Genomic DNA, 26,698 nt, shown 5'->3' with positions numbered 1-26,698 from the left:
CACAGATACACAGCAGTCACCCACTTCACAAGGCATAACATATACTCAACTTCCGGCATCACAAGATACAAAATGCACTGCAGTACCTTATGTAAAATGCACAAAGTGGGAGGGGGGGTGGGAAAGGCACGGACAGCGGGAGTGGGCGGGCAGGCACACGGACAGCGGGAGGGGGGCGAGCAGGCACAGGGACAGCTCTCGGGGGGGGGGGGGGGTTGGGTTGGGTTGGATTAGGAGTCGCCACTAAACCCTAAATGGTACTTGCTAAACACCTCCCCAAGTATACAAAATCTAAAAGAAGAAAGAGAAGGGAAACGTCATCCTGCTTATGTTTAGAGAGGGATCATGGAATATTTAAAAACAAAATAAAGAGAGAAAACACATGACTCACAGATACATAAATCAGCATTGTGATTACCATTATTTGGTGCACAATGATTGCGGGCGCTGCAGCAAACCAGCACGAGCAGCACCATGCATTGCTCTGGCCGTTCAGTCGCACGCCAGCATCCAGTGCACCAGCATGGTCACCCAGATCTCAGTATGCTAAGTTATGTCTTGCTAAGATTGCAAAGAAACACTAAACGCTTCGTTCGCCCACATGATATCAGCTCTGTCATCGTTGTGGCTGTATGCGGTCTAGTCTAAACCGATGACGTAGCGGACTGTGCCACGTAAAACGTCTGAACATGCTCATTTATCGCAGATCGGTTACATTGTTCTCTGTAGAAGGCGTGTATAGATGGCTTACCTAAAAAGAGCCCTACTGGTGCTCCATGAGCTAAAGGCGCAGAGGCCCACATCTTAGTTGGGCTGCAGAAAAGGAGAAATGCAAAGGCTATTATACTACTTGCCCTCTAGCATCGGTGAGATACCTACATTGTCAACTTAACTTGATGAGTGAAGTCTCGTTGCGATTCCTTGCGGATTATACTCACATCCGAAATCGGGTGCCGGCTCGCGATAACTGCCCCGTCCTGGCGCCTGCTCGAACATACGAGTGATCGTTCCCTGGACCAGCTTAAATACCGGTCCGTGTTGTAACTGGAAGGAGGTGCCGTCTTCCGGTAAGCTGACTCATGTGTCAGCTTGCTGCTGCTGCGCGAGTATGTAGTGCTGTCCTTCCTCATGCGCAGAGGGCTGTGAGGGGACTGCGTCTGTATAACTGCCTCACAGGTTCGGGACTGCCGGTGATAGTATTTGTAAAAAAGCGATGTTTGTGCCAAAATGGAGTGTTAAACTCCGGATGTGATTAATAACATTATTTGAAAAAAAGGGGTCTAAATTAGGTCAAGTAAGTAATAATGTTAGATCGAGTGGACACACTCGGGAAAATCTAAGTTACGATCTGAGTACATTGAGCCCACGGGTGCTCGACAGCGGATGGCCATCATTAACCCCTTCGCTGCTCATGACGAGCTCAGCTAGTCATGAGGCACAGTTGAGCTGTGCTTATGACGAGCTGAGCTCGACATGAATAGAGGGATTCATGGAATGTCAGCACAGGAGGGGAAAACCACTAGCAGCCAAGGTGGTAAAAAGAGAAGTGCGTGTTAAACAAGCACTCACCTGGGGAACAACGGAGGCCCAGCACGGAGCGGAAGCACACGGACAGGGGGGGGGGGCGGGAAAGGACAGCGGGAGGGGGGTTGGGAAGGCCGCAGGAAAAACATGAAGCACACGGACAGGGGGGGGGGTGGGAACAGACAGCGGGAGGGGGTTCGGGAAGGCTTCCTCCATTGGCGGTCGGCCGCGGAATGGCCAAAACAAACCTGGACGCCCAAAAAAAATAAACACCGCCCACGGCCGCGATGACGATGCAAAGGAAGAAATCGCGGGAACGCCCCCGAATCTGGTCCGGCCTTGACGGACAGATCCGGCTTCCAATGGCTAGCCTCCATTTATGGAGCTAGCCAATGGGAGCCGGGGGACTTTCCTATATCCCATATTGTAATCATTAGATTTCGCCTGCGCGAACTGCTTGCGCAGTAACGCCAGGCGAAACCTCAAAAGGGGCACAGAAGTACAAAATGAAGGGCGTCTTGCGGAGATCTATTATCGCAGCCGTAAGCACCCTTCTGCGCAATTGTTGGTGTAAATCCTGCAGGATCCGCTAATAAGTGTGGTAGTAGGTTAAACCTGAGGCGGGTCATTAGAAATCTGTCATGTATGTTATGCACCAGGTACAGGTATGGATCCATGCCCTCATTTTTTATGAGACTAATGGCTGCTACAGATTGTTTGGTTGCTTCCCCTGCTGATCTGTGTTTCACAAAGTGTTCAGAAAGCAATTATTTAATTTTTTGTTTATCAGAGGGTAGAATGAGCTTAGGGTTGATAAACAGATCCTTCCTGTCAATACTTTCCAGGGTGATCTTAACATAATTTACCCAGGGGATATGCAACCCTTTATCCCTGTGCAAGCAGTATTCCAGAATTTGTCTACCTAAGACTGCCTCAGGATTTGTCCATGTATTCAACCATGCCAATATGGGTTTTAACTTGATCTGGTCCTCAATAAATGGACTCCCCATTTCACTATGTATAATTGCAGCTGAGGTACACTGAGGGACTTTTAGGATCCTTTGCATATATTTATTTTCCTCAACTTGTAATTGCTCCACGTTTACATAGCCCCACACTTCCGACCCATATGTTACTCTTGCACACCAATTCAGCCTCATTGTTAGAAGGAATCCCGTCTCAGGTGGGGATAAGACAACCTTTATATCTGGCGTCAAAATGGGCAGAGGCTGGATTAACCAAAGTTATGGACTTCGTGAGAAATGGAAAATGGGTGACAGTAGCTGAAATGTTGCAATTGATTCCAAATGATTTTATTTCGGTAAATTTATATAGCACATTATGTAAATATTTTACAGAAATAGATGTTTCTCTGTTAGTTGAACAAAGCCAGTTGGTTGACGAACTTCTAGTTAGGGCACTGGATAAGAAAGCAGGCGCCTGGCAGAAATACTTAGGCTCAATCAAGGGAGTGGATCTGGAGCCAAAAGCTATTAAAAAATGGTCGGATCAGGAACATTTTGAAATGTCATCTCACACTTGGTCAACTATTAATAAATTACATTTTAGCACCTTGAGAGGGGCAAATTGGCATAGGATGCTGTTTTTTAGCAAATGGTTATTGTGTCAAACTCCTCATTCTCTATCCAAAATGTACGCTAACCAGTCCTCTCAATGTTTTCGCTGTATGAATCATCAATTAGCTAATTGGTCTCATATCATGTTGAGCTGTCCCAAAATTCATAAGTTTTGGGTTGATCTATTTAGCTATTTGGAATACGAATGTAACATTCAGTTCGCAGTGAAAGATAAATTAATCCTCGTTGGATTTGATCTGACCTTTCTTTCATGGACCCAATGATGAAATTCTTATATATAGCAATGGCAAGGTCGCTTCTATTGCAAAATTAGCGAACAGATTTGATTCCTTCGGCTTTGTAGTGGGGTCGCAAGATGAAATTAGTTAAGAAAAGTGAACGCATTTTTTCACTACGGATGGGAGGTACTGAGACATTTAACAAGATATGGGGTAGTTCTTTTGATTAAACAGGGGGGGAGACTGTTTTTATGATGTGTCAGTAGGTAGGGTTGTGGTTTTGAAATGTTATGAATTCATGATTGTGTAAATGCATTTATTGATCCCTGCAGTGTGTATTATTAATGTACTATGAATTGTTTTGTGTAAACCGACCTAAGGGATATTCTTTTATTGGTGTAAAATAAAAAAATCAACAACAAAAAATCAACTAACATATTACACTTTATCAACTTGAAATAGGCCTCCCCATATAGTTTGAACTGAATGTTATCCCTCTCCCTTACCTCTCCACCCTCCACAATTCACTTCAGGCTTTATCATTAGTTCTGTGTAAAGAACTCTGTGCGAATGGGGTGGTCTAATACAGATTGTTAACCGGATAATAGAACACTTCTAAACAGGCAATTTCAAAGCTGGGGATCAATCAAACAAACATCTGCAAAGCCATTTTTCAAATTGCATTAGCAATTTCCTATTGTCATTAGCTGTGTATTCCATATATCTTGCCAAATGTCTCCTGTTTTCTCTGGAAGTATACAGAATGTGTTCAATTGGCACAGACCACCTTCTATCATAAGGGGTTTGGTCTAGACCCCATAAGATAGCGATTACCATCATTTCATCATCTGGGACCTTAGAATGACCCCATCCCCAGTTTTCTGAAAGGCGCTTCTTTTTTCATCCATCTCAGTTAGCAATAATAAGGGTCACCAGGGTCCTGAAACACCCAGGATGTTATCAAGTGTATTTGTCAACTGTTTTCAGAAGGACACTATTCTTGAACAATTCCACCTTAATTGGGGATTCTTCCTTTTCCCCCACAGTTCCTCCTGCATCTCTCCAACAGAGTTAACACAAATTTAACAAATTAATCTCATGAGAGTAGATCATAATTGAACATAACTAAATAATGGCTGGTAACTTGAAGAGCAGTTAGCATAGTATTACTCTTCACCCATTATATTGAAAGCCCAACAAGACCACTTGAAGTCCAATCAGAATGTTAAGTGATTCGTCTTAATCGAAGCCTTCAAATAGAATGACTACCACATCTTGTAAACATCTTGATAATCTGCCTATAATTGCACTTGCACCTTATTTTCTTAAATGTACTGTAAGAAATGGAAGTAAGGGTATTGTTAAATCTTGCAGCAAGCCTATACATCTAGGGGTGGTAAGGTTTGGAGAACTTGTAGGTTACCCCATATTCCTTCCTTATTGCCTTCTTGTACGCAGCCATGAAGTTTATGCCCGTGTCTGACTTCACTTTCTTGGGGGAACTCACTTAGGTAAAAATCCCCATTAAGGCCCTAGCCACTGCACGTTCTGTTGTGGTCCTCAGGGATGGCCTCTGGGTACCGAGTGTTATGGTCCCCCAAAACCAGGATTGTTTTGAGGATAAAGGGTCCAACAATGTTGATCCCCACCCACTCAAAGGTGGTGCTAATGGCAGGAATGAGAGTTTGGGGAGCCTTCAGCTAGTTCCCTGGCTTTCCACTCACTTGCCAGGTGAGGCTAGTCCTATAGAAAGTATCTGAGGCTCTCCTCATTTGAGGCCAGTAAAAAGTGAGGGACAAGGTCTTGTTCTGCCCCACATGTCCTTCCAAAGGTATGTTGTGAGCCAGAGCCAGTAGGAAGGCCCTGTAACATTGACGGACCACAGTCCACACATCCTCCCCTATGCACAGGAACCCTAGGCTTACCGTAATGGAGAGTGTTCTCCCAGTAGGTCAGATCTCCAAAGGCACCTCAAGCTGTCTGGGCTATGGCTTGTCGCCTCAGCTCCTCAAGAGTTGTGCACTCTGTCCAAATGTACTGCAGGAACTTCAGAGGTGGCTTCCCTTGCCTCTTGCTCTTCCCTTTCCTATCAGCTGCCTGGTTATATTTCCAGGCTCTCTTGACTCTCCTCCCGGGCAGTCATGGACCGAGTGGTTGTGCAGATCCACTCAAGTAATGCAAACATTCTCGGGTGAGATTTGAGCTCCACTTCCTTCCAGAAAGTGTGTTTCAAGTCATTTCTTGGCTAACAATCCACAGGCATGGCAGAGCTCACAGCTACCTTAAGAGAACTCATGGTTGTCTGCTACCACAACCTGATGAAACCGATCAGGCATAACCTGCTCTGTGGACACCAGATTACCTCTTTCTGTAATCATTCTGGCTCCTGTGTCCCTCTGAGTTCCACCTTCTGTCCAGATTTTGGATGTATACAATGTATATAACAGTTATTCGAATTCTTCAAAAAACAATATGAATCATAAGATGTAGGTGCTGTTGGTGGACAGGGTAGTATAGTGACCAATGAGAAATACGGTGAGAAAGGAGTGCGATGTGAAACAAAGAACTTATACAGTTGACTTAAAATTGCACAAATTCAAAAAAGATGAAGCCCTGTGCTCAGGGCACCACAATGGCACTTAAGTCAACAGAACAACATTTCAACGTTTCAACAGAAGGTCAATGTTTTTACCACAAACATTCAATTTAAAACCGAGAATTTATTAAGACTTCATCAGGAAAAACCAATTAGACACCTGAAAGTATAAGGGACAGGTATAGGTAATGATTGTTCTGAATCAGTTTCACAGTAGCAATTGATCTCCGCGATGTGGTGCGTCAAAAGGCCTTCTCAAACAATAGCAGTGTTCGGGTGGATCGCTAAGTCAGTCCAATGTAGGCCCTGAACTGCCAGGTCCAAAGCACAATTTCCACAGATCTACACAAGATAAATGCCCATATAATGAATCTAAAGAAATCTCATTTCTAATGTCTGTGCTTTTTCTGAAAATGCATCATGGATAAGTCTCACCTAGATCTAAATTGAGCCCTACTGGGTTTAACAAAACCACCCCTCTGTTTCTCTGTATGGCTTATACATTGTAGAATGCAAAACTATGTAGTTTACCGAACAGCTCACTGTACTCACTGCACTTTCCAGTGTATCAGGGAAGTGGGAACTCATTCAGATTCCCTCTGGGAACTCGCTCAGATTCCCTCGGTTTGCCTTTGTGTACATATTCTTTGTTCTCCTTGTCAAAGGGACGATTACACAGAAGTATGCGCCTCATAATAACATTGTTTCTTGCTATTTCTTGGAGTGAACATCCAGAAGTTCTAGGTAGGAAGGGCATCCATAGATTAGTCTTTATTCCAACACAAACAACTGAATAGGTCTTTTGCTTGGCACTTAAGTGGACTAGTGGCCTATCTCAGTAGAAAGACCTATTTTGTTCTTGTTTATTCCTCGGAATTCATTCTTTACATTGTCACTTTATCTGGCCTGTTTCGGATCCGCACCATCTTTAGAATGATGGCCTAAACTGAGACAACTGTTTCCATGTACTGCCTAGGGAACAACAGTTTCGGTTCCCTGAAGATTTGCTTGTGGCCAGTGTATCAGGGAAGTGGAAACTCGCTCTGATTCCCTCGGTTTGCCTTTGTGTACATATTCTTTGTTCTCCCTGTCAAAGGGACGATTGCACAGAAGTATGCGCCTCATAATAACATTGTTTCTTGCTATTTGTTTGAGTGAACATCCAGAAGTTCTAGTTAGGAGGGGCATCCATAGATTAGTCTTCATTCCACCACAAACAACAGATTATGTCTTTTGCTTGCCACATAGGCGGACTAGTTGCCTATCTCTGTAGAAAGACCTCTTTTGTTCTTGGCTATTCCTTGGAATCCCTTCTTTACATTGTCACTTTATCTGGCCTGTTTCGGATCCACACCATCTTTAGAATTTTGGCCTAAACTGAGGCAACCGTTTTTATGTACTGCCTAGGGAACAACAGTTTCGGTTCCCTGAAGAATTGTGTGTGGCCAGGAACAAAAGAAAATCCTTGTACTATTTTTTTATTGCTGGCCATGTGTTTCTCTGACCTATAATTGTAATGAAGATTGTATTATTGCTATTTATTTAGGTAAATGAATCCCTGTATTTTAATTTGACTCCGGCTTACACTTATGTAGGTAAAACTGCATGCAGGACGATGTGGTAAATGGCATTTACCGCCCTTGTATGCTTTTTCCATGGTCCGACTATGATACCAAAAGGGTAAGGAGATTCATCCATTGTGACATCTCCTCATTCTTTGTATGCTGGCATCACTGTTTCTAAAATCATTGTATTACACTCCTTGAAAAGCTTGCCTTGGTGAGCATTAAGTCAATGCGAAGAACAGTGTACCTGTCAACTTTCTTCTTCAGTGAACATTTTTACCAGAAGACAATATAGGCTCACTTGTGAGCATAAATTTGGATATATGCAATGACCAACATATCATCATCCCTATATTTTCGAACTGTCCTCATGTAACCATGCATAGTTGATAATAAGGCTCTTAGGTTTCTACTCTGGTGGATATAGTGAGACTTTCTGTGACATACTTATCAACTTGGAGTTTCTTATTCTGCCAGGTTTGGGATACCTAAATGTCTTAGGACACACCAGGGCTTTCAAAAGATAAAAACATATTCCAGTGAACTGTCAGGCATCCATCTACATTAATTTTCTTGTTTTTCTGCGAACATTATTCTTGGTCTGCCAGGCAAGACATGATACTAAATGTAGACACAATGTTCTCTTGTACCAGTCTTTTTGAAGCTCGTACTTCGCCTATGCTGTCCACACCGCCAAATACTCCACTGCTTGATAATTTGTTCCTGATGATTTGAGAATCTGAAGAAGCAGGACAGCAGAGTGTGGCAATGCTAGAAAGTGTAAAAGCTCATGTACGTTATCATAATATTCACTAACTATTTAGGTCTACACTCCGAGTTCTCAATGTCTGTCTGCCTTGCGCCAAAAAATCCAATCCAGAGCCACAATTGTTGGGAATATAAGAGATCGTACTGCATGTAGTTTTCAGAAGGTTGTATAATGCATTTATGATGTGGGCTGGGGTTACCTAATAAACTTGTTTTCATGTTGATAAACTTAGTTTTCAACTGTGCAGAATAAACATGAATGTTCCATGATGATTAAAGAAACCACTTAAAATGTTTGGTTTGATTGTGTTGTGTGTCACTGGAAATTTGCTGTCTGTTATTTAGCACACATACAATCTGAGGAACTTTCATGTTTTACATCTACTAACTTTGTCTGTAAAAATTTAACGCCATGGTTTGCTGCAAATGCTAGACTTGAAAGTAGTTTTCTCCTATAGGGAATTCATTTTTCTTGGTGAGGGAAGAGTATGCTTTGCTAACATATGGTTTCGTATTTTCCTTTGCAGGTGTTCCCACCCTTTAGATTGATTCCAAGAAAAGTAATACTCATTATCGGTGCAATGATCCAGGTACGATAGAAGTTGATTTAATCTAATGACTTTGTAATTGAAGATAAGTTTATGATGAGGAAAGGATGGATGGTTTTTGCTTGTTGAAGTTTTAATCATTTGGTGGTAGTTCTCCTGCTTGAAACCAAGCCAGTTTTTATCCCCTTACCAAATTTATCAATGCAGTTTCTTTTGTTTGACAATATTGTTGAAGTATGAATTATCTTTAGTGTACTTGAGTATTTAAGCACACTTGATATCCGTTATCCCACAGAATTTAGTGGCGCGCTATACATGAATTATGTTTTTTATTGGCTGAAAGCAGTATGTGAGTACCTAATTGTGAAATTGCTGTAAGTATTGATTATTGTTGTTCATTCTTTAGATTACGTCTGAGGGAGGCCCACAACCTCAATCCAACATTATTTTCTTCATCAGCAATGAGCATATTGCTTCAGTGAACAGCAGTGGTCATGTGAAAGGTTCATCGATTGGGAATGCAACGGTCACTGGAGTAGTTGAAGCTGCAGATGCAGAAACGGGAAAGCTTGTTGTAGTATCCCAGGTAATGTGTCTTGCAGACATGAGATCGTTATATTTTAGGAACACTTTTAATTATGAGGAAATGTGCATGTGCTGCAATTAATTTCAGCTGCTAGTTCCTTCATACCTTTTGCTATATCAGTCTTAGTTATGACCTATTTGATTTAAGAACAAAATGACTCTATCACTGGACATCCCATAGTTAATTTAGATCCTCTGCTAGGTTCTCAGATGAAATATTCTGTCTCAGCATGGTCTTTTTTGTAGTGGAAAAAGTAAAAAAAAAATCCTGTCTTCAGCCAAGCTGGCTGGAACTCCTAAACACAAGTGCCTCCATGTGAGGCTCCCAGGTATGATACCTCCAAGAGCATCATTCATAAATGCTTACAAGTAGAGTTCTGCTAGACAGTTAAAACATTCCTCCACTACACCACTTGAAATATTAAGTGGCATTAGCCAACTCTAATTTATGTTTTCCTTGGAATCTCTCTAAGTAGTTATGCCCGACATGATACTGCTCACATGCCATACAGATGACATGTCTATGTATGCTTGTTTTCCTTTTGAGAACATGTGGCCTAGCTGGCTGGACTGTAGTTTTCTGTTTTGGAGTGAGGCTAAAACTTCTGTGCATACGATTCATTTCTGTCTGTAATTGCCCAGTCAGCAAAAAACAACAGTGGAACCGCATGCTATTCATGGCGGTTGCCATTGCCATCCTTTATGTCTTTTTCTCAGTTGCGGACCAAAGTCATGTATGGCAAAAGTCATCAGAATGTTAGTCACAAGATAGCTGTCCCTTTATTTGGTGACAGCAGTTTCCATGACCGCTTCCAGTATGGTTTCTGCCCCTGGATAAGCTGGAAATCCTCTTGATGAGCATTTTATTGGAATTACTCTCAAGTGTCTAATAGAATGCTGGCTTTCTGGGCCTATTCATACTGTTCACAGCTTTTAATAACATCAACAGCATCAAGCTGTTAAACCTCTCGTCCTGGTTTCGCTGCACCGGCCCACTAAAGCAAACCACCTCCCTGTCTTCACTTTACAACTTGTGGACTATCATGAGAACTTGCAATATTGGTTACTTATCAGGACTTGAATATTCTCGCTGAATTTCTTAGCATAGGCTCCACATTAAGGTGGGCATTGCCCCAAAGTTACTGAAAGCTTCAGGATGGATTTTGGAACTTGCAATTACTTTCTGGCTATCAGACTAGAGATCAGCAATGAATGAATGACTAAAATTTGCTCTGCCTAAACACATCCAAAACCAAGATCAATTCCTATTTAACTGGAGCCTGTCTTCGTCAAATTAATTAATTGCATAACATTAGAGTGTTTTATGCTGGTTTGTATTTTACATCCAAGTACACCCTTCCCAATAAGGCTTCTTTTTGCCTGTAACTTCTGTGCCTCTCCTTTATCCGGCATTTAATCCTTCCACCTGAGGAAAGCCTGAGCAAGGAGAAATTTAGGATAATTTGAGTTCAAAGGGAATAAAAAGTTCACATATTGTTTATTTCAAGATCTCTGTTAATTAGATATCTAACTATGAGCCTGGAAATTACTATGTTCTGTAAACATGTTAAAAATGTTTTTTTGTGAATACAGGGCTGCAAAATATCGATGTACATTTTACGAAAGAGCAGGGAAAGACATGGTACAGCAATAGTACTTAGAAGGCAAATGTAAAGCTGGACCGTATTTATTTTGTGTGCCAAACATAGGCAAGAAATGATTAGGCTGAATAAGCAGCAGTTGTCCTTGTTAGACTTTATTCTTTGTTGACTGATTTGTAAATTGTGTTGTAAGAAATAGAATACCTTGACTCGAGTTCTGAGTATGCTTTTCCTCAGATTATTGAGGTCAAAATGTTGTTTGTGTGGACTAGATGTTGAAAAAAATATGATCTGCATGAGAATATTTTTTTCAAGTTCAGTATAGATTTTAAAAGTGAGCCAGAGTAATTAAAGTATGAAAAGTTTCACCAGATAATAATTGTTGTCTTTCATTGGACTGGATTACAGAATATTGTTTCTGAAGCTGGTTCTCCTTCCACTAAAGCAGAACAGTTGAGGCGGTTTTCATAGTGCTTGTACAGTTTGAAGATTAAAATATATACCAACCAAATAGGTATTTGAATTCTGAAGTATAAATGTTGGTAGACCACAAGAAGTATTTCATGAAGCACATGCTTTTCTTATGTAGGATTCTGTGGAAGTTGAAGTAGTACAGCTTGTAGGCGTGAGGATCCGTGCTCCTATTACCAGAATGAAAACCGGTACACAGGTGAGTTTAATTTCTTCTCCCATTCTTTGGTTCTCTACTATGCAGGCTGATTTTGTTAGTTTAATCGCAATACCAAATTAATTTCTTCAAATGGTTCGTATCCGAAGATTCCTCACAATGCCTATAATTCGCATACGTTGGCTGCTGAATTCAGGTTGATGTTTTCTTGTATTGTTAGTGACAAAATGGAAGACCATTGTTAGATATTCTAAGAGTCTCCCTATGTAGGACAGATTTGACCATGTATACATGTAAAGTGCCATCATTTATTTGCACCATTACACCCTCTGAGTATGGTTAGTTCAAAGCACATATTAGAACATAGCATTTGGTAGTTGTTTCTTTAGCCAAATAACAAAAGCAAGCAGATACTCATATGTAGTTCCTTGCAGCCTGTTTTTTCTCCACACTTTATGTACTAGGATATTTTGCCAATGTTAATTGATCATGTTGTGTGGTGATACCTTTTCACAACAAAATCATTTTTGGTAACCTCTGGTACTCCCACAATTCATTTTAATGTGGTATTGTGTGCCCAGCTAACAAATGAAAATTAGTTCTGTGTCATAAAGACTGTCTTTACTGCTTCGCTCAAAAGATAACCACTCTTTAATAACGATCAGAATGTGTATTAAATATTTGATAAATATTGCATTTGATTACATATACTAATCAGTCAGCACTATTCAGTTCCACATGTTACATGATATATTATGTGGAAATTCATGGACGAGTGATCCTTTGTAGCAAATGAGCATTAGGTCTCTGATCCCAATTTAACTTCAAGTTTCTCAACAAAGTTTAGGAATTGATAAACACAGAATTTTGCAGACACTGTTTTCTTTTGTAAAAATGTTGGGGCATACAGTTCTGTTGTTCTGAGTAAAATATCATGATAACTGGACCCTGGTCAAATATAGTAAGCATGTGATTGATTGATATGTCCTCATAGGTACAACCGTTCTTGACCCATTGGAATTTGGGCTCTAAGTGTGAATTTAACTCTCTGATACTTTTGCTGCCTTGACCAGATGTTATATAACCATCTTTGTCTTTCAGATGCCAGTTCATGTAATGGGTGTCACTAGTAATCAGACTCCGTTCTCATTTGGTAATGCTGTACCTGGCTTAACATTCAAATGGTCTGTCACCAAAAGGGATATCTTGGATGTAAAAACAAGACATGATGAGGTAAATATAATTTTGCTCAGTTTGTCCACTGTTTTAATAACTTTTGTAATCCGCATATAAACAATAAATCAAAAAATGCATTTGAAAATGCCCATGTGTAATAGTTAGATTTATGATTTGTAATTCTAGTCATGACATAATTCTGAGTGTGTGTGTGTGAGAGGAAGTAGGTCAAGGAAAAAATACTTGAAGGTACGTTGCTTATGGTAAAAAAACAAAAAAACATTGACATTTGATAGTTGTGGTAACAGAAGCAACTATAATTTAAGTATTCGCTGCACATGGAGTACACATGACCTCACACATAACATCTTACATGGCATGTCAAATGGTAACCCTAATGACATTGCAAATCAACTCTCTAATGTCCTGATCAGCACTTACGTTGGGTACTCAAGAACTGGTCTTTACCCATGCCCTGTACCCACAAGATAAAACATCATATAAAATACTCTATCCAGTGTAGGTGGGTAGCTGTGGATTGGGTTTTGCGCATATTCCAACCATCCCCTCCAAGACCAGATAAAAGGAACAGTGCTTGTTATTAATATACTGTTGTGCTCTATCCAAAAGACAATGCTACTCGAAAAAGGGCAGTCAGTCAAATACTGGCTCAAATCCACTTAAGCTTATTGAGGTGATAAGTGCAAACTGATTGAACAGAAATGTCACTCTTCCTAGTTCAAGATGTGCACATTGTCAGGTAAATTTTAGTGATGATTTCTTTAAGTGCAAGTCTCAGCGCACATAAAGTGTTACTAAAACCATGTATGAAAAGAAGAACATACATCGACAAATCATAATGATAATCCGCCACCCATAGTGAGAGATGCACAGACTTGGAGCCCATTTGCATACTTCAACTTTGGAGGTCAAAGTAAAAAGTGGAGGCAAACCAAGTGCCTGTGTATTGTATTTACGCCTTGCTGTTCACACCACTCCTGCCCAGATTTCTCAAGAAGATCAGTATTGACCGAGCCCAAGTCCTACTTGTGGATCCGTACTGGCATGGAGAGTCTACAAGCTTCTACAAATGAGCATTGATCCTCCGAGTAGGCTGCCCCTCCACAAGAAACTTCTATAGCAACAGCAGGGGAGGGTCCTCGACCCGAACTAGTCAACTCTTCAATTTGTTGCATGGAGACTGAGTGGCGGCAGTTGATAGCTTTCGACCTTCCTCCCGAAGTTGGTAATGTTCTTCTGGCAGCCAGGCTTCCCTCCACCTAAACAGTATTTGCCTGCCAATGGAAGAAATGTGTAATATATCATACAGAAAAGTCTATTGACCCTCTTTCTGCTTCCCTTTCTGATGTTTTGCTTTTTATTGTGTTCCTTGCCTTGCAAGGCTCTGATCTGGGCACCCTGAAAGGGTATATTTCCGCTTTCATGAGGCTGCAGTTCAACAATCTTTATTTAAGTTACCCACTGTCAATAGATTCCTGAAAAAGTTCCCACCTTCCTCTTTCATTATGCCTCAGTGGGACCTTAATTAGGTTATCACCTTCCTGATGTGAGCTCCTTTTAAGCCCCTGTATAACTGTTCCCTCCAACTGTTCATCATCAAAACAGCCTTTTTAGTGGCAATTATTTCTGCCAGGAGAGTGAGTGAGCTGCAGGCTATTTTGTCCAAGCCTTCTTTGTTGACAATCTTCCCTGACCAGTTGGTGCTTCACACTAGGGCCTCTTTTCCCCCCGAAAGTTGTAACACCATTCTATGTGGGACATTCTGTCACCTTGCCCACTTTCTACACTCCCCCGCATCCACCTAAAGAGGAGTGACTACATGACCTGGACCCAAAAAGCACATTGTCATTCTACTGTGACCGCACAAAAGAGTTCCAGGTGGATAACCAACTCTTCATGGGGTGTTGATGTGAAGAAAGGTCGGGTGGTGCAGAAAAGGACATCTCACTATGATTCATTCTCTGCATCAAGATTTGCAAGGCTCTGGCAAAGAAGCAGCCTCCTAAAGGCTTAAGGGCTCATTCTACCAGTGTTAAAGCTGCTACCACTGCGTTGGCTCGTGGAGTCCAGTCCTGGATATCTGTTGGGCAGCAACGTGGGCATCCCTGCACATGTTTACTAAGCATTACTACCTGGACAGTTCGGTCCGCAGGGAGTGCTATTTTACCTGTTCGGTCCTGCAGGACTTTTTAGTCTGAAATGTGTACATAGTCCCTCTAGGGATGTTATTGCTTGGGTATCTATTCAAAGCTAACAAATCTGATGCTAGATGTTTCTATCAGATGAACAAGTAACTTACCTTTGGTTCGTTCAATTAACTTTATTCGATTTTCACAATGTTAAAAATCATAAAAGCAGGTGCATACAAAAAATACATCTTTACAATACAACAATAATAAATAGCATTTAGGTACAAAAATTATTAAATCATTGCGGTGAATCTATCGAATATAAAATTTTTAGCTACCCAAATGAATTCCGTAGCCTTAAAACACTTTTTAAAAACGCTACCATAGTCATTATACATAGTGTTCCCCAGCTGCTGTAAACTGAGGTACGCTGGCCTACATTGCCGCCATGCACCCCCTCTCAAATAATGCTTAATCCTTCTGCAGCGTTCCTTTTTATACAATTTACAGAACAAAACCAGGTGGAAGGTGGTTTGAGATGACATGTTATCACATGGACATGGGGCAAGGATTCTGTTCCAATAGTTTTTAGCTGGGAACGTCACTAGTCGGTGGAAAAGGTTGAACCTAAATCTAGTCAAGATAAAGCGTTCAAAACTCATGGTCACAAGATTTAAATATGGTTGTATGTTATGGGTAGTCAGTGACAGTTGATGTTCACTCACTGTTTTCTTAGAGACCTCCCCTACACACCTTATCAGGCTAAAGTGCTCCATGCATAATTTTTTCAAGACTTTTTGGGGGATTTCCCCAATTAACTCTGGATTACTGTACCACTCTGGCCTTTGAGGTCAGTTAGGACCTTCCTGACATACTCAAGCCAGTTAATACGCTTTACATTGTCCATACCCATAACATCTCTAATTATACCCTGGTTTAGGCCAAGTTCTTCTGAGGCCCATACTCTCCGCCCCAACAGAATAGGTTGGATTCTAATCAAATCAGTTATGTGGTCCATAGCTAGTTCGGCGATACAATTATAGACAGATGTGCTTTTAGGGAGGGCTAGGAGGTATCTAAAAATTATTTTCTACAATTTGCAGTGGTGTTACATCCTGGTACCCCCAAATCTCTGTACCGTACAGAGCAATACTTCTACACTTTGCCACATAAATACTAAGCATGATTGCACGTTTTTTTTTAACCTAATTTGGTTAAAAAATGTATCAGCGCCGCTATTGAACGTTTGAAGGATAGAGTCCTATTCTTTACCTCAGGACCCCAGGTACCTGATCCGTCAATTAAATCCCCCATATATGGGAATGCTTTAGAATGTTCTACTTGAAAACCTGCCACTTTGAGATGTTTGCAGCTGGCACGACCTTAGCCACAACACATCATAAAAGACTTCTTGGCGTTAATTCTGAGTTCCCTAGCCTCCATAAATTCTACATACTTCAATTGGGCCCTTTGTGCACCCACCTTCGTTCTGGCCATCAATACGGTGTCGTCCGCATAGAGAAGGGACATAATCTGCCTATTACCGTACCTTGGCGTATCGATGTTACTGGCCCCCTATTCCTTCTCCAAGCTGTTCGTGTATAATGAGAAAAGGAATGGGCCCAGCACGCAGCCTTGTCTCACCCCCTTCTCTATGCGGAAAGACCCCGTGCACTCCCAACCCGGGCCTTACTTTAGCTGTTGCACCTGAGTATAGTTGTCTCAGAAAGAGCACTATAGCAGGGTCGACATTCATCTCCTCTAATATTTCCCATAGCTTTGAGTGCACAACGCAATCAAAAGCAGAGGAGAAGTCGACCAATATTGCATACAGGCAACCTTCTTTGGCCCTGGTGTACTTCCCTTGTATCATTACAAAATTCAATACCTGCTCCACCGTACCCATCCCTTCCCGAAACCCGTATTGTACTGGACTTAAAATGTCATGTTCCTCGGCCCACATTTGTATTTTATTCAAGACCACTCTCCCGGCAATTTTCATTAATGAATCTAGGAGAGATATAGGTATATAATTAGACGGGCTCTCCCTGTCCCCCTTTTTGTATATGGGAATTATCACTGATTCTGACCATGTCTTAATAAAACCTTTAGCATAGCAAGCGCCTAAAACCCGTGTACAGAGTGGGGCCCATAGATCAATATTCATCTTATAGAGGTGACTAGGGATCCCATCTGGTCCCGGGGCTTTATTATTCTGAGAAGCATTTATAGCTATCTATACTTCTTTACGAGTGAACTCAATTGGGATTGGGAGGAAATCACTCTCTATTCGCGGTTCCCCTTGTGCATTACTGTAAACATCAGAGAAAAAGTCTATCCAAGACTTTTCGTCGCTATTTCTATCCTAGCTAACTCTTTGTTTTTAAGAAAAGATGTGTTGACTACCTGCCAGAATAATTTCGGATCTTTACACTGTGCGGCCTTCAGTAGATTCTGCCATGCTTGATCTTTAATTTGTCTCTTCAGTTGGCGCCTTGCTAAATTATCCCTTGGTTTGTCATTTAAGGCTAACTTAAGGGCCGTATGCGCTTTGATACAATGGGAGTCAAACCAGCCCTTACTTTTATTGCTTTTACTAGAACAGGTCCTGCTTAACACGCCCTGGATTATGGTAGTAATATGGCTAAAAGCCTCCAGAATTTCACCATTTGAAGACTTCTCCTCTAAACATACCATAATGTGTGATAAGGCATTTTCCACTATTATCTTAAACTTTTTTATTGGATCCACGGTACTCCATTTTAACGCGAGACAATTTTGAAGTGCTACTACAAGGTCTTGCGTCCAAGCTAGGGACTCAATAATGGAATTATTATTACTTCCAAGGGTACTAATGGACATTTTTAGCGGTAAGTGGTCACTCAACCCGATGATAGGAGTCTCAACGTTAATCACCCGGTTGGCGAACCTATTAGGTATAATAATGAAATCAATGACAGAATGGAGCCCCCTGGCTAAGAAAGTAGAGGTAAACTCAACCTTTGGGGAGCATAACCTGTTGGCAAAACTGAGATCAAAATTTGCCATGATACTATTAATTATTTCCCCTTTCTCGTTATGGTAACAACGTATCTGGTAGAGACAATATCAGTCACAGATTCCTTACCATTCCACCCATCCTCCCAGCACTGCGGACAGGGTTCTAGGGTCAGGGCTGATCCCTTTCAGGGCCCTAGTTTTCAAACACACCAATGTCAGTACACTTCATGGTTCAGCACATCTGGTGTGGTAAGTTGTGAAAAGAAACCAATGTCCGCGTACCAAGGTGGCACTTCCAGCGTGGGTAACAACTCCACGGAGAGCTGACTGAGACCAGGTACCAACAGGCAGGGGTACTGCTCAAAGAAATCTTGTGGGAAATTCAAAGCTAAGGAGTCTGCAGCTAGATATTGTCTCTACCAGATAAGGCGTAACCAGAGATAAGTAACTTGTTTTCTTATCTTGTTTTTCGAGTCACAGCATGTTTATTAATTAGCCGGAGAGCATTTGCAGGGAGAAAGCAACACAGTCAGCAGTCCCCTCCATGGTCTCCATTCGCTTGCAAGGTCACGTAAGCGCTTTGTTTCAGCTGCCCTTCACTCACTCATTCTCACCCACTCCCCACCCCTGAGATCAGTACAAAACACAGGAACACGTTATAATGGGGTCGCTGGTTACTAATAAAACCGGTTGCGGGAAGGGCTTGTTACTCTGTAGTTTGGGTGTGTACGTTTTTCTTTTAATGTTAGTTCAGAAGCTTTTTTAACTTGCTGATTTCAAATTACATTTATGACTAGATGCAAGACTTTTTGGTGGCTGATAGTATGTCTAACCATTTACTGTAGCAAGCTTGAGGAATTATAGCTAAATGGATATTTAATGGCAAATTCGTTGTTCACGCTCATTCACATTTTCTTCTAAAAGTTTTATTGGATTACTAGATTAATAAAGAGATTTTTCATGTGATATGCACCTGAGTCTTTTGTCAGTAGTAGAAATAGTCCTACACAGTTTTGTAGTTATGATGGCTCTTTTTATACCGGATATACAAATTCATACATTCTATATCCCTCACATCCTGATGACCTCACCCCCACAGAAGCTTACTAGACCACCATTTGTCACTGCACTTCATTTCTGAATGCTATTTTGTGTGCATCTGCTGACGCCAACCTCCCCTAGCAATTCAGGCTTATGCTGCTAGGATTATGTTAGTTTTTGTGTTTATTATTGAAGATCAGTCCCACAATCCTCCAGAAGTTCGCTGGAAGCCAATTAGCGGGGCTCCGAACACGTGTTCTGTAAATATCGTGTTGGATGCCATCATCCAAGATGTTTCGGATTTTGATTTACTGAACAGTGAAATGTTTGCAATCAGTGGGAATCTTCCCACAAGCCGGAGAAAGTTGGGACTGGAAACCGAGGAGTAAGTACAAGTTAAGTACACTTTAGTCAGTCACCATTCAATCTGTATGTAAATTCACCTCCTTGGTAGATCTATAGGAAACGGATCGAAACAGGACATCTGAGTGGCACAAAAGGAGCATGGCTTGAGTGTGGTTCTGGTGAACGACACATGCACTTGTGCTTTTATGTCGGTATTACAAAAAGGGGGTGGTGATGAACAGAGTGTCTGAGTAAAACAGACCACTCTTACCCAGTCCAAAGATCAGGGCTTGATCCATCACCGTTATTTATCTCACTGCCCCATCCCAGCTCAGAACCTGGCTATATGCAAATCAGTCTGTCCCTGGCCCAGTGCATCATGGGAACAGGGCAGACTAAACTACCAAGCCAATTCTTCACCAGAAAGGAGACAAGCTACCGGGGACCGGTTTCTGGCATTTCAGCCTTCTTCGGCCCGGCTTGCTTGAATCCTGATGGAGCAGTGAGAAAGGGACTCATGTCTGAGTATACCCTGCCACACCTATAGTGGCCAAAAACGATTTACAAAAAGGGGGTGGTGATGAACAGAGTGTCTGAGTAAAACAGACCACTCTTACCCAGTCCAAAGATCAGGGCTTGATCCATCACCGTTATTAATCTCACTGCCCCATCCCAGCTCAGAACCTGGCTTAATGCAAATCAGTCTGTCCCTGGCCCAGTGCATCATGGGAACAGGGCAGACTAAACTACCAAGCCAATTCTTCACCAGAAAGGAGACAAGCTACCGGGGACCGGTTTCTGGCATTTCAGCCTTCTTCGGCCCGGCTTGCTTGAATCCTGATGGAGCAGTGAGAAAGGGACTCATGTCTGAGTATACCCTGCCACACCTATAGTGGCCTAAAACGATTTACAAAAAGGGGGTGGTGATGAACAGAGTGTCTGAGTAAAACAGACCACTCTTACCCAGTCCAAAGATCAGGGCTTGATCCATCACCGTTATTTATCTCACTGCCCCATCCCAGCTCAGAACCTGGCTATATGCAAATCAGTCTGTCCCTGGCCCAGTGCATCATGGGAACAGGGCAGACTAAACTACCAAGCCAATTCTTCACCAGAAAGGAGACAAGCTACCGGGGACCGGTTTCTGGCATTTCAGCCTTCTTCGGCCCGGCTTGCTTGAATCCTGATGGAGCAGTGAGAAAGGGACTCATGTCTGAGTATACCCTGCCACACCTATAGTGGCCAAAAACGATTTACAAAAAGGGGGTGGTGATGAACAGAGTGTCTGAGTAAAACAGACCACTCTTACCCAGTCCAAAGATCAGGGCTTGATCCATCACCGTTATTTATCTCACTGCCCCATCCCAGCTCAGAACCTGGCTGTATGCAAATCAGTCTGTCCCTGGCCCAGTGCATCATGGGAACAGGGCAGACTAAACTACCAAGCCAATTCTTCACCAGAAAGGAGACAAGCTACCGGGGACCGGTTTCTGGCATTTCAGCCTTCTTCGGCCCGGCTTGCTTGAATCCTGATGGAGCAGTGAGAAAGGGACTCATGTCTGAGTATACCCTGCCACACCTATAGTGGCCAAAAACGATTTACAAAAAGGGGGTGGTGATGAACAGAGTGTCTGAGTAAAACAGACCACTCTTACCCAGTCCAAAGATCAGGGCTTGATCCATCACCGTTATTTATCTCACTTCCCCATCCCAGCTCAGAACCTGGCTATATGCAAATCAGTCTGTCCCTGGCCCAGTGCATCATGGGAACAGGGCAGACTAAACTACCAAGCCAATTCTTCACCAGAAAGGAGACAAGCTACCGGGGACCGGTTTCTGGCATTTCAGCCTTCTTCGGCCCGGCTTGCTTGAATCCTAGAAACCGGTCCCCGGGAGCTTGTTTCCTTCCCAGTGTAAGAATTGGCTTTTGTAGTTTGGTTTGCCCTGTTCCCATCATGCACTGGGACAGGAACAGACTAATTTGCATACAGCCAGGTTCTGAAATTGGGATGGTGCAGTGAGCTAAAAAACGGTGTTGGATCTAGCCCTGATCTCTTGACTGGGTGAGAGCTTTCTGCTTAATTCAGAGACTCTGTCCCTCACCACCCCTTGTTGTAAATATTTTTGTCCACCCTAAGCGTGGAAGGGTATCTCAGATGTGAGACCCTTGCTCATTGCACCATCAGGATTCAAGCAAACCGGGCCGAAGACGGCTGTAATGCCAGAAACCGGTCCCCGGGAGCTTGTTTCCTTCCCAGTGTAAGAATTGGCTTTTGTAGTTTGGTTTGCCCTGTTCCCATCATGCACTGGGACAGGAACAGACTAATTTGCATACAGCCAGGTTCTGAAACTGGGATGGTGCAGTGAGCTAAAAAACGGTGTTGGATCTAGCCCTGATCTCTTGACTGGGTGAGAGCTTTCTGCTTAATTCAGAGACTCTGTCCCTCACCACCCCTTGTTGTAAATATTTTTGTCCACCCTAAGCGTGGAAGGGTATTCTCAGATGTGAGACCCTTGCTCATTGCACCATCAGGATTCAAGCAAACCGGGCCGAAGACGGCTGTAATGCCAGAAACCGGTCCCCGGGAGCTTGTTTCCTTCCCAGTGTAAGAATTGGCTTTTGTAGTTTGGTTTGCCCTGTTCCCATCATGCACTGGGACAGGAACAGACTAATTTGCATACAGCCAGGTTCTGAAACTGGGATGGTGCAGTGAGCTAAAAAACGGTGTTGGATCTAGCCCTGATCTCTTGACTGGGTGAGAGCTTTCTGCTTAATTCAGAGACTCTGTCCCTCACCACCCCTTGTTGTAAATATTTTTGTCCACCCTAAGCGTGGAAGGGTATTCTCAGATGTGAGACCCTTGCTCATTGCACCATCAGGATTCAAGCAAACCGGGACGAAGACGGCTGTAATGCCAGAAACCGGTCCCCGGGAGCTTGTTTCCTTCCCAGTGTAAGAATTGGCTTTTGTAGTTTGGTTTGCCCTGTTCCCATCATGCACTGGGACAGGAACAGACTAATTTGCATACAGCCAGGTTCTGAAACTGGGATGGTGCAGTGAGCTAAAAAACGGTGTTGGATCTAGCCCTGATCTCTTGACTGGGTGAGAGCTTTCTGCTTAATTCAGAGACTCTGTCCCTCACCACCCCTTGTTGTAAATATTTATGTCGGTATTGGCACCATAACAGGGACACGCTGTCCTTTCCAGTTAGTGATGATGGACGTTACATGTGAAAGTTAAGGTGTCTGCTGGGTTACTTGTACTGTGGGTACCCGGGAAACCAACTCGCAACAATTTAGAATGTACATCTTGAGCGAGGTTTGTGCAAGTTTGTTGAATGCAACCTATACTTTGAATGTTTTAATTATGATTCTTGTGTCTCTATGCTTTTTGTCTCCGCCTTGTTTATAGGCCTCCATCCAGCTCCCAGCGATATACAACTTTGCCATGAACATTTATAGTAGAGCAAAAGGAAAAACTGGTTTGAAGGTTGTTGTAAGAGCCCTGGATCCTACAGCTAGACAACTTTACAATTTTGCTAGGGAGCTGTCAGATGAAATTCAGATTCAGGTAATTAACTGATTTACTTTTTTTTTTTAAACATATGTTTATTGGAAAAAAACTATTTTCCAAAACCCATTGGGAATCAAATGTGAAGCATGGTTTTGTAATGGAATATATTGCAGTGTTTCCAGCTTGGAATATATATGATAAAGTGCAAGGCTGGCACTTCATAGAGCTCCCCTTTATAGTCGGTAAGGTTCTTGAACGTATCTTTATTTAGAAACTTTGCCAAAGCCCATTTTGAGCTAAATACTCTACGTGAGTTTGTAAAAGAATACATGTCACCTTAACAGCTTTCAATTTAAATGTTTAAAGTGTCAGCTGAATATTCTGAGAATATAGTGGAGGCGAGCATGCAGCTCGCCCTAGGTTTGTAGTGACTGGAGGAGAAATCCTTGCTCCACTGGATCTCCAGCCATGTGTTAAAAATACAGAGGACTCGAAGACTAGTTATCCCAGGAATATAATGAAGTTAAAAAGCCCAGTGAATCCTGAGCTCCACTCCACAAGTGGTCAGCTTGACTGCTCTGTCTTTTGGAAATATTGCAACCAATGTGGCACTTTGAGTCTGTGGTGGTAGATGCAATCTAAAGAAATGCATTTTTATTTTCAAGAGTAGAAGGCTGGCCTTCTGAGTTACAAAAGAATAACACATCAAAGTGAAACCTAGTTGATTCAAGTGAAGTGGCATGGTAAATTGCACCACCAGTAGAGCTCTGGATCTAGGTAGTGAAGCATTTATGATGTTGGAACTGCTCGCTCAGTTTGTAACACTATTCTCTGCAAATTATTAAAGTAATTTTATCAGAAGTGTGGGAATGGTTGGTGGCATGAATTTGCTGGAGATTGTGGAGTTTTTTTTGTCACAGAAGAGTGTACAAAATAGGTTTGTTTTCGACACTGCCATTTGAAAGGCATTCATTGTTATAAAGCAATGTTGGGTCTCATGCAACCCAGAGGACTTTGGAACCGACTGGGTCTTTTAGTTTTCAGAAATGTTCAGTCAGTAGATTTTCCTGGGTGTTTTCCGACGCCGTGCCCGAATACGGCAATTATACCCCGTGAAAGGTTTTCTGTGAAAAACATCCCCTAATGTTGTAAGGTGTGGATCTTTGCTCCAACCCTTTGAAAAAAATCACACATATCTTAGACTACCCAAGTTATGAGATCCATGGAAATACAGATGTCAGACCAGCTGTGGCAGGGGTATGTAACTGTGTTAAGAAAACTGAAAGGAATGACCGTGTTTTGGGGAATTAATTGCTAAAAATCCGAAAAAGCTTCCTGTTCAATTCACAACACCAGCTGAGGGCGACTGATGGGTGGTATCCGTGTATGTTGATTTCAAATGCTTTCCAGATTTCTTTACTACACAGGGCCTATTAGATCACCAGTGGGCACCTCAAACCAATTCAAAACCAATGCAAGTCCGCTACCCTCCACAATGTAAATGAACAAGCAATGCACATAGGTGTCGGTCTCTTCAAAAAGGTTTTGAACACACGTCCACCGGGCCAGGCTCGGTGCTGCATCTGTTCAAAATGTTGAGAGCTAGGACAACGCAAACGTTATAAATATTGCCAGTTTCGAGTTCCCTGTTAAAATAGTTAAATCAGGCCGCTTTTGTGCATTCTGCACGATAATCCACGTCTCCAGTATTTACAAAACCTTTTCTAAATGGTAATTTTGGCAGGTTTGATGTGGCAAAATATATTGTGGGGGCAAAATTCAGCTGTTGTATTTGAACAAAAAATTATAATTATGACATCGGTGCAAACGGGTTCTTGTGGGTGGGGGAGTTTAACAATGCCCTCGAAATCGAGGTCTGAGTTTAAACAGGATTGACAATGTCTCTTCCGTTCTTAAAGGTCTTTATTTGATACCTTCGTACACAAATTCTAATATAGCCTCCCTCACACAAAGTTGCACAACACACGGTTCCACTCCTCCAACCTCACTGAAAATAGACAAAAGATCAAGAAAAATGAGAAGCAAACACACATTAGGACACATAACACGCTTAAAATTAAAAAACTCTCTGTCCTGGCGATAACCAGGAACTTTCTCCCCTCAGTTTATAGTTGCAGTCACCAGTGTTTGTTTTCAGTAAGCGTCTCAAGATTGCAGCAGAAAAAAAGCTAACTGCTACCCATCCATCTGTTGCCACCTCTTTTCAGAGAGCCCTCTCTTCCACCTTGAAGTCACACTCGTTATGGCTTGTTGTTTTTTTTTTAGACCTCGCGTTTGAAAAAAAAAGAAGTTTACATTAACTTTGGGAGTATTTAGAAAATGCTCAGTTTGTAACAGGTTTCCTGCTCCGATCTCTTTTTTTTTTAATGAAATGTGGTTGTTAATTTCATTTCTCAAGTTGATGCAGTGCCTCTGGTTCCTTACCTTGCCATATAAAAGAGTCACAACTTCTATTGAATGCGATTGTAAACGTAATTCTCATTGTATTGTCATTTGTAGGGCTCTGTAGCAGGCTCACTAAACCACCGAGATGTGTAATTGACTTTCACAGGCGTAACTCTCTGCCATTCAGCATATTGCAATATATTACTCGATGTGTAACGCTTGTGCCGAATGCATGAACAGAAAGTAAATGTCATATGCGCATATTTTTCAGGTCTTTGAAAAACTGTCGCTCCTTAGTCCAGAGGTGGAGGGAGAACAGATATTAATGGCACCCAACTCGTTCATAAAACTTCAAACAAACAGGTACTGCGCTTTTACTTTTAAATGGCATGCAGAATGACCTCAAATGCTTTGTGATGCAGTGTTGGCACATTGCAGAACGCGTCACATCTACCCCTCCGGCATTGTGTGTTCCTCTGTCTCTTGACTATTGTTTTGTTCGGATTGCTGCCTCCAGTGTGAAACAAAGAGAATATTTCTAAGCTGATTAATGCAGCTTTCTCAGATGCATTCATGCTTAACATTTTTGCTGCTTGTTAAAATGTTGAAATATGTAATGGTATTTTTTGTTAATCTAATTATTCTAAAATTTCACAGTTCCAATCTTCCGCTTGCTGGCCCTTTAATCATAGTCCTGACATCTTCAAACACGATCCGAGTGTCTTCAGAAACATTTTTGCTCGAAGGCAGTTTGGGCACGCAATAAGATCTCCCTGTACTAGATAAGCCCATCCTGTCTATAATGGTATAATGCTATTCAGGAGGTGTTACCAAGGCAGGACGCCTCTCAGCACTCTGCTCAGTTCGAATGAGGCCAAAACTATAACGAAGAGCTGGCTGTCGAGATGGAGTTTATCTTGTGGTGGGTATAGACCGTATTTTCTGAAGTGTAGGGCTGGAAAGGTAGATCACAAGAGAGGTTCGGTGCAGTATGGAAATCGTACCAAGAGATGCTTAATAGGGCCAGAAGAGAGGAATATTGATATGGATACAAGGGGAACTGGTGATTTGACAGAATTGAAAGAGTACAAATTTTGTTTAGGCAAAAATACTGTCATTTACAGAATGATACTAATAATGTTATCGGTTTCTAAGTATCTGCAGAGTACAACACCATGGCAATCACTTTTACAATCCAGGTCGCATATGGTATAGATTGTTTTTCAGTTGATTGTATGCCCTCCCACCCCCACGTATATTCCTGCAAAATGCATTGTGACCATATTAAAAGAGGCGAGTCTTTAACTCTTTCCTAAATTGGAGCAGTATTGGGGCAGCCCTCATCGATCTGGGGATCTTGTTCCTGACCCTGGCTGCATAGATAGAAAAGGCTTGCTGTCTTTTTTTTATTCTTACTCTGTCTGCAGCCTTATGG

At 42.1% G+C, this 26,698-nt stretch overlaps 1 protein-coding gene across 1 annotated transcript in view; it reads left to right on the top strand.

The window, feature by feature from the left end:
- The window catches only part of NUP210 (nucleoporin 210), a 519,503-nt gene that overhangs the window by 367,619 nt on the left and 125,186 nt on the right, over nt 1-26,698 (top strand). Inside the window, exons 24-29 of the mRNA XM_086939009.1 lie at nt 8,797-8,859; nt 9,224-9,403; nt 11,593-11,673; nt 12,733-12,864; nt 22,756-22,914; nt 25,535-25,626. Of these exons, the coding sequence (XP_086795135.1) occupies nt 8,797-8,859; nt 9,224-9,403; nt 11,593-11,673; nt 12,733-12,864; nt 22,756-22,914; nt 25,535-25,626 (707 nt within the window). The remainder of the gene's footprint in view (nt 1-8,796; nt 8,860-9,223; nt 9,404-11,592; nt 11,674-12,732; nt 12,865-22,755; nt 22,915-25,534; nt 25,627-26,698) is intronic.

The sequence above is a fragment of the Lissotriton vulgaris genome, chromosome 9, assembly GCF_964263255.1.
Source record: "Lissotriton vulgaris chromosome 9, aLisVul1.2, whole genome shotgun sequence".
Classification (NCBI taxonomy): domain Eukaryota; kingdom Metazoa; phylum Chordata; class Amphibia; order Caudata; family Salamandridae; genus Lissotriton; species Lissotriton vulgaris.
This window is presented reverse-complemented; position numbering and strand designations above follow the sequence as displayed.